General features: G+C 36.9%; 1 protein-coding gene across 1 annotated transcript; it reads left to right on the top strand.

Moving 5' to 3' along the window:
• Positions 1 to 868: 868 nt before the first annotated feature.
• On the top strand, positions 869 to 7,160 carry RB195_025994 (uncharacterized protein; the record flags this gene model as incomplete). The annotated part of the gene is made up of 8 exons (XM_064214342.1): positions 869 to 910; positions 1,097 to 1,218; positions 2,427 to 2,578; positions 2,646 to 2,807; positions 6,098 to 6,229; positions 6,297 to 6,483; positions 6,543 to 6,635; positions 7,067 to 7,160. 8 exons carry the CDS (start codon positions 869 to 871, stop codon positions 7,158 to 7,160), a joined length of 984 nt encoding a protein of 327 aa, XP_064070223.1.
• Between the last annotated feature and the right edge of the window lie 2,211 nt (positions 7,161 to 9,371).

The following is a 9,371-nucleotide window of genomic DNA, read 5'->3' on the forward strand; positions in this document are numbered from 1 at the left end:
TGGATATTTGCTCAGCAGTCGAACAAAAACTCCAGTTGGGGCAATGAAACATCCTTTGCCATATTAACGTAATGTAACCGATTTTTTTTTTCGAATTAATCAATCTATACTCCTATTAAATTCCTTAGATAACGAAAATCCATGTACGATGTCACCTCGGTCATTGCCAATGCTGATTTTATCTTTGTTTTGTCTGCACTATGCGCTCATTTTATGGTGAATGCGGCTACTTTTGTTGGGAGCACTCCAGGACAGATCCATAAAGTTTCGCTTTTTTACCCCTAAAAAACATTAGCTTATGCGCTAGTTTTTTTTTACAATAAGCTGTTAGGATTTATGAGATTGCAATGTATCAAAACACGTTCTACATCGTTAGGATCGGAATGAGGTAGGTTTGATGAGTACGAAGTGGATCAAGCGCAGCATTAATCCTAAGTTGTATTATGGGTAATCAATACACGCAAAATTATACAAGAATTTTGAACCTTTCTTAGTAATTCTAAGTACTAGTTCTTTCCAAAAATCCGAAAAATATAGGGGAAATACACTTTGATAAATTTTAGCCAAGGAGATTTTCTTTGTGAGGGAATTGTTCTCTACTCGTTTTATGTATATGTGTTTACAAATCAAACAAAAAAATCTGATAGAAAATAAAAATAAAATAAAATAAATAATAGATAATAGAAAACCAATCATATCAATCTTTTCGACATTATTAATGAGTGTGAAGTGGGGATCTTCACCGAAACCACGTTTTTTCCCCCTCATGTCCACCTTAGTCACCATATGTTTCGTGATTTATTTCGAAGGCGTTTTGTATACATTGTGAGTCAGAACACACAAATGTGAGGTGGAAGCATCAACAATCATGCCTGACCAGTTCTCAAACGTCGCAAATAATTTTTCAAAGGTGATTCTTTTTTTTTAAACGTGGAACTTTGTTTTATACTCCTATTGATTATATTCCTTTTCACATCGTTTCTTCATGATTTCAAGGAAAAGAAATATATCCGCTTCAATTCTAAGAAATCCATTAAAGCTTCTCTTTCAAAGCACTTAAATTCAAATCATCTACCTTATTTTTGGAACTATTTAGCAAAAATGGTATGATACAAGCTTGGAATTTGCTGAGGCATGTACCTCACTCGCATGGCCGGTGACACGTTTCGTGTATGCTGGAGACAAAGCTGGTAGATTACATTGTATAGATTGCGATGGGTGAGTTCTTCAAATAAACTGAGGTATGAATTTCTTTTTTTTTGTTTCTCTCTCCTCACCAATCTGAAACTCTCAATTTGAAAATGGAATGTTAGATTCATGTTTCAAAAAATCAGTATGACTAGGAAATAAATTTTGTGACGACATTCATCGGTTTTCCAAGATAACAAAAATCTATCCGCATTACCTCATTAGACTACTCTTTCCATACTTTCATTCCATGACAGAAAAACGATTTTTTTCTTCAAAATTATTAATTATCGTGAAAAGTCTGATAAGATTAAGAGCTGACTAGATTTTTTCCTCGAAAAAGGTTTTTTTTTCAGAAGTAAATGAGTTAAATACAATTTAGAATTATTAATGCTAGGGAGTTCACATGGCTATATTTTTAAGAATTAATGAACTATAAATAATTTTCCTACACTATCATTATATTTCAAAAACACGAATGTATAGATGGACAATCGGAACATTTCGAAACAGAGTTTCGAACCTGTCACATCACTTTTTCTACAGTTTCCAACATTTACACAAAACCACCAGAACATGCAACTATGGACAGAAATAATTATTGCCTACATATAACTACTACATAGGAGCTCTCGACAACTGTCATTCATAAAAAGAGAACATTTGGCTGCTTTTTATACTTGAAGCGACAAAACTGCGCTATCCTATCTGTCGTATGAAAACGTAAGAAAACGTAAGAGGTAACTCTCTTCCTATAACTTTCAATAGTTGTAGTTAGTACGAAAGCATATCTCAGTGATAAAAGTTAGCTCTACGTTACTTTTCTCATGAAGTCAAATCGTTGTGGATATCCTGGCAAATCATGGACCTCTCTCTGATCTTAGTTCTGTGCACGAAATGTTTTAAAATTGGCGGTATAAAGCGGTTGCAATGTCACAAAGGACATTTTATGGTATATAGCTGGTTTGCTTATGTCAATGCAAAGCTGGATTCGTCTTTTTAACCATAAAGTATCCCCGCTGCGTGCGCTAATCCAGAACAGGTTCCTCCTTGAAATGACTAATCTTCAGTTTTTGGCACGAGATTTACGGAAGGGATGAGAATTCTATGTCCAAAACATGTCAAGTTGTTCATATAATTAAGAGACCGCGAATATATCTCCTTTTACATCTGACATAATTTCTGGAGAGTGTGCTTCATTTTCACTGTTTTTTTTATCGCAAATTTTCTTAGTTTAGACCTTGCCCGGTTCCCGTAGCCACTACACTAGTCTCTTCATCCAGAGTCTCATCTCTGACCCTTAACAGATCAGCTGACCTTTTTGCATCCACCTCGGCTGAGGACAGCTTCGTGAGCATTGGTACTACTGATCCAGAAAGTGGTGTGTTTGGTAAGTGTTTGGAATTTCCAGAAAGTCAACCATTCAAATAAATTCAACAACAACATAGAATTTCTAGGTACCTCCACAGCACAGTTGAAATGTTCAAAACGACCTCTATGTGCGCTTTTTATGGATGATGAGCGGACTAAGCAGAGCTTAGTGCTAGTAGGATCATCGTCTGGAATCCATATCGTAGATGCGCAGAGCGGAGCTATATTTCGATTTCTGACAAGCAAAGGTATGAAATGGGGACTTTGAGAGCAAAATAAAATTTCAGTTCGAAGTTGAAGTAGTTTGAATTTGAAAATTAAGAAGAAGGGATTTATTTGGATGAGCATACTATAAAAAATGTATGAAAAATCGTTTTTCTGTAGATACCATTGCAGGATTACTGTTATGTGCTAACAAGAGTTATGGTTAAAGACAATAGTCACAATAGAAAAAATTTTTTTCCTTCTTTACTACCACATAATTCTGTCCTCATAATCAAATAAAAGAAACAAAAAAAATTAACTGCAAGCTCGCTTTTTTAGTAACTCGCTATCCAAAATCTCGTTCATTTGTGTTCAGTTCCCTGCCCGAGGGCAAAGGTTGCCGGTAAGCTAGACACGCCAGGGTTAAATTGTCGGAATCAAAGTAATGGAGCTACTAACATGTGTGCTTATTGCTTACTTGTACCATTCACAAAAATATAGCTCTACTTTGTTTTGTTCTCTTCTTTCTTTAGTCAACCTCTTAAAATAATATTTGTTGCATTTCTATAATAATAATTTTCCGTAATTAATAGTGATGATAATTGTAATAATTTTGTGCAAATTTTTTTATATGAGTTTTTAACAGTTTCGAAGGAAATTTTCGATTAACTATGAAGTAATGAATGTGAACCACGAATACTTTAATAATTATCAGGTGATTATTATTGAATCTGACGTATCAATCCATAAACGCTGATCTCGTCCTCCACGCACAGATCAAGATCTCAGTTTTGGTGTTAATATTTTGAAGTATTTTTTTAAAGAAAAACCACTAAAGTATGTAGAGTGTCGTTATCTGCGAAATCTACGCTAATACTGTCGCATTCTGAGGACTAGAAGGTTCGAGAATGAAATTTCTATGGGAAATAAATAAAAAAATTTCTTTGACGGTGAATGCTATCTTTACGGATCATTGCTTTTTGTTCGAAGAGTAACTGTAGCTTTTAGGAGATGTCACTCCGGAATTTTTCTGCGTATTTCATTAGTTTTATTACTGGTTTCTATATCACTTTGAATTTTTACCAAATTTAACTTAATCCTAACAATTACATTAACAAAACTACATCCTTCTAACCTATACACTGTTTTGCTTACTCCTCTACCGTATCACACATCGCTGTTCTCACCGTCGAACTATTTGCAAATTATAGGCGCAGTAACCCGCGTGGATTCAAGCAGATTACACCGATCCTATCGCTATTTCTCAAAATTAATTCATTTAAAAAACGAAAAGAGAATATTCTCTTTTTCACGCTTATGCACAGAATATATAATTTCTCCGTCTTTTGAGAAGTAAACAGAAACGGAGAGGAGTGTCAAAAAAACTCTTGTAGAGAAGAAAACAGAGAAAAGTGAGGATCATTTGAACGAGAGGAAGGTACATGGCAAAAATATGATTATCCGGATAGAAGGACTACTGATCCGTTAAGATGGCAAGAAAAAAAAAACAAGCTAGAACCTTTTTCGAAGTTGAACACCCATAAACAAAGAAGAACTCACGAGATTTTTTCAATTGTTGATAGCCACGTTGAGCCACAAGATATCAGCCAAACACTGTTTTCAGGATATTCTAAATAAATACGATATGATCGATCACGTATTTAACAAAATATATTACATTCGTTATAATTCTATAATCGCTCTCATCATAGAACATTTAAAATCTTCACCGACTCAAATAGACCAACTCTCGATCCCTAAGGTCACTAGCCTTTTTCTATCGTTACAGAAATTATTCTATTCGTATTGGGAACAATCCCACCTAATTCTCAGAAACTCATTTTCATCCAGCTTCAGTATGCCATTTACAGTCACTTTTAAAGAGAAGACATTGATTTCTGTGTTCATGTTCACTTTTTTAGGAGGTTTAAACTAGGACACCGACTGTCATGAACATATTTCATCTCGTGTAGGTAAATCAATTCTTATCGCACACGATTGAGAAAGATTATTGGCGAATTTTGAAAAAAAAGAGAAGAATGATAGGTTTCTTCGTTAAAGGATGCACGAACTTGTCAAGCCATACGAAAACAATTAATTGAGCTTTTTTCAATTTTCACACCAAACAGCAAATCTACTAACTCTCTATTTGTTTTCAAACACATGAACTTCCTCTAGGTCATCGATATAGGACTTTTTTGTGTCTTCCTGACCATTCCAACCCGTTAATACCTTGTGTTGAACAGCGAAACGTCGCATTTTACTCAATTTTCAGGAAAATCCTCCTTAAAGGCAGCATACCACGAATCTGACGTACTGAGGTAAACCGCTGGATAAGCTAGACAAGAGGTTGTGGATTGCGGATCCTCGTGGGTGTCGCTGACCTCCCCCTAATCGTCGTGGAAAAACGACATGGAAGATTCCATTTTTCAGGACGATTTCAGTTGGAACTCATCCTTGTGCACGCGCCTCATCCAGCGGTTGAAGGCCAGTGAGTTCTCCTCGATTGCCTATTCAAACGATATCATTGAATAGGTTGTTGAGGGGGCCAGAACGTGTACATAGTAGAGCGTTCTAACGTTTTTCGTAGGAAGTAAAGCTGTTCCCACGCAGTTTTTTTTTAAGGAAAATTAGGGAGGGGTGAGCAGAACCCCTGGTCCACCCCTGGTCCCGCAATCTACAACCCCATCCCTAGCTTTTCCCGCTGATTCCCTCACCACGTCAGATTCGTGCTATGCTGTTTAAAACCACCACATGACTATTCGTCAGAATTTTAGAGATCATCCGAATTCTGGATAATATACAAAATTTGTAGTTATGAGTTATCACTCATTATGTGAAAAGTGCGGTGATCTACACACTAACAAGAATTTTATAAAATTCTTTTGAAAAGGAGTCACAAAGCAACTTAGAGTAAACACTCTATAACTAGAACAACAAGAAATCAATGTGACGATGTTCTTCGCACCATCTTTTAGATTTACATTTATTTATTTATATTATATTTAGATTGATATTGATATTTTCTGAATTAAAGAACGGAAATTTTTAAAACCTTCCAGTTATAACTACAATTTTTCACTTAAGAGCAATTCAATTAGAGCTTTTTCGAACGAATGTTTTTCCAATTAACACTGATTCATCCTACTTTGCAACTTACATAATGACGTCAATACCCACTATCCTTGTAAAAGAGGACACTTCTACCAAAATAGAAGAAAAATAAAAGCTGTTTACTTCCTTATTAAAACTGAGTTGTTTCAGCACTTCAACAGGGCTTCGATAGAAAGCGCTTTCCTTAAAATTGTTACCATCCCATTATTAGAATATCTAGGTGGTGCCACATCTCTGTATTCCTGGCTAGGATGTATGGTGGCGGCCGGAGAAAGTCGAGGTGGTGTGACACTTTGGGATGCTCGAGTAAATGAGTCAGTTGCTCATTTCACAACATCCTCGCTGAATGCTAGTTGGTCATTGTTTTCTTCAAGAAAATGCGTCTTATTATTTTACATCCTTAGATGAATCGCTTCCAGAACGTTCTGTATTCGCCGTAGATGGCGCTGCGCGTGTTCTAGCATTGGCTGGTGACTCCGGTATGGTTCATCTCTACGATATTGCTGCGCGAAAGGAGATTGTGAAGAAAAAAATCTCACCAAGTGATGTGAAAGTGATGAGTTTTTCACCGAGGATGAGGCTATTATTGGCTGCTGATGTTCAAAGGTGCTGATTTTTTTTATAATCATTTTCACCAGTAATATATCACTGGATATTTTTTTTAGGTTACGGATGGTTAACCTCTGTGATATCACATTCACAACATTTCCACCTCCAACACATAAAATTTTGAATCTGCAATCAGTTACTGGAATGCTGTGAGTCTCTTGTTTGGTTAGCAATGGAAGCAGGAAAACATTGGTTAACTCCATGAAGACTGTTTTTTTTCAGTACGAATGATTCCGAATCAATTTTGAGATATAGGAACTGGTTTTAAACAATCCTATGTGACTAGAGTTCCAAAAAAAAAGCTAGAAAGATACAAAAACATGAGTAACTATAAGGTAATGGTGATCCGTAGCAGCTGTAAATATACAGTAAGGTAATTTGAGGGCTTTACTGGTACTTAACATCCTTAACTGCAAACATTTCCACCACATCGAATAATTTTTCCACAAATACCCGCAAAAACGAAACTCTTCGACCGTTTTGCTAAAACAAACATCCAATTTTTGCATCATAGAAACAAATTATCTTGTAGACCTCGTTTTCACTAATTAAGAAACTATTTACCCGTTACTTTTTCCAGCTGGGATCCAACAACCTGTCGATTTGTGGTTCGTGGAACGGATAAGTTGTTGCGTTTATACCGATTAGATGAAACCGATAGTGAAGGAAGTTGAGGAGATTTTTACATGTACATAATTATGGGTTGTATTTTAATTATTGCTGTTAACAGCTTTACTTGTATATCAGAATCCATGCTTTCTTGCCTTTTATTCACTGCTGAGTCATTACTTGTCGTTCAAGTCATTTTTTTTGTATTACTGTAATAGTGTAAATGTTGTATTTATAAGCTAAACACTACAAATAAAATTAAACATAAAACAACTATAAGCATAAACAAATAAATGCCCCTTAAGAAATATTTACAAGTGTTTTTTTATTTAATGTTCAAGAATAAAACAAGTATAATAACAAACGAACAAATACTCTTAAAGAAAGATTTACAAATATTTCCTTTTTTGATTTAATATCCTTAATGATCATCAGAATGGGTCCCATCCCATAAGACTCAAAATTTTAGTCACTAAATGGAGAAATTTTGAGTACGTTGGCAGTATTGTAGGTGACAGGTAGTGGCTACGTTTGGCGCATCTGTATCAACTACAGTACCTTGGTGGATTGATCCCACGTCCTATATTTTCAGAGTGAATGAAGAAAAAAGCGGAAACTCGAGGAACGACGGCGGTACGCATGAGTACGGTCGAATGTATCCTTTACTTTTTAAGCGAATTAGGCTGGACATGGGAGAATTACGGGACCTGCAGATAATTTCTTCGCAATACTACCAATAATCCCACCAAAATTTCCAGAAACGACCTGATCCGATAGTGTCTGACTTATTTCTGTTTCTGAAAAGAACATGTGAACACGCGTTTCGTAGCCGTTCCCTTTGTGTAGACCGAGGGGATACCTCATCTAGTCGATCCCCATCATTGAATTAGTGCATGGTCGTATATTGGATTTGCGAATGTTTGATAGAGGCAATCCTGGAGAAATGGAAGGTGGATACGAAATCCTGAGTTGACATCTTTAAAAGTTTTCATTACTTTGGTGAAACATTCTTCATAAAGTCGTTGTTCGTTTTCAGGAATGTGTGGGAGATCATAAGTGTACTTGAAGCGTTGCTATTAGTACTGATATGAGTTAAAGTCTGGAAAAAAGTCAATTTTCTGAAAATTTTATGAATGTAATAAGTGAAAAATGTCACTGTACTCTTCCATCAACATTTATTAACCTTAAAATGGCCAACCACAATGTAAATGTCAGAAGGCAAGCTGTATACTAAGAATTATAGTGCTGTTTTATGTCGTCAACTATTGAATTCGATTCTATTCTCGTCTTGTTTATATTTACAAATAGGAAACCCCTTAAGATGAGAATGTTTGCATGATGGTATTGGTGTTGATGCTGGGTCCTGAATTGAAGAAGAGCGACGTCTACGTCTCTCTAACCGGCTGGTATCATGTCATTTGCCAGTTTGTAGGCTGATTGCCATAACAAAATTACGCGGCGCGGATCACAAAGCCCGCTCCAATAACATAGATAATCCCATCACCGGTGCCGCAGATGCGACTTGTGCCCGCCTACCAACGCTACAACGTCAAGCCAAGCATACGGTAGCCGTTACGAGCTCTATGCCAGGAAATACAAAGCTAAACGTCAAGTCAAAGATTACAAAACAAAATTCACATTCTGGATCTGCCACCTGCTTTAATTGGTCCCTGACCCTCTTACGAGTCCTCCCTCGTTAGTCGGTTACCGGCTGAATGGTTCCATGATGACTCTTTAGGATTCATTAACCCCAGAACAAGGTCAGAAAGTAGCGAATGCACACAAGATTTGCTGGTATCCATGAAAACTTGAGTTCCATAGAAGTAGTAGCGATATGAACGTGATGAGAACTAAACATTTCTCACGTCAAACCCAAAAATGGGGGAAAATTCCAAACATGCCCTATAGCAATGTATTTGATCTAAACCTCATTTCTCAGTGGCAAAACTCGCCACATGATTGCTGTGCCCCGGTTACCGTATTCCTCCTTCAACATCCAGGGAATTCGCGATCCCTGGAGGCACAGACGGAGAGCGAGTTAAGCGATCAGGACGTGTCGTTACGCCGCCACCCAACGACATTATGGCAAGTGCTCTGGCGGCCGGTCGAATGCAATTGCCTATCCAACTGCACCGCATCCGGTGTTACCGCGTGTCTCACTTCTCATCCAGGATATCGTTCGATGTATTGCAAACATAACAACAGGTGGTTGACCTCAAGCGATAGGACGAATGGGAATGGAATGGGAGAACATGAAGTAAACCAAGACCTTTGCC

The sequence above is a fragment of the Necator americanus genome, chromosome X, assembly GCF_031761385.1.
Source record: "Necator americanus strain Aroian chromosome X, whole genome shotgun sequence".
NCBI classification, from domain to species: Eukaryota; Metazoa; Nematoda; class Chromadorea; order Rhabditida; family Ancylostomatidae; genus Necator; species Necator americanus.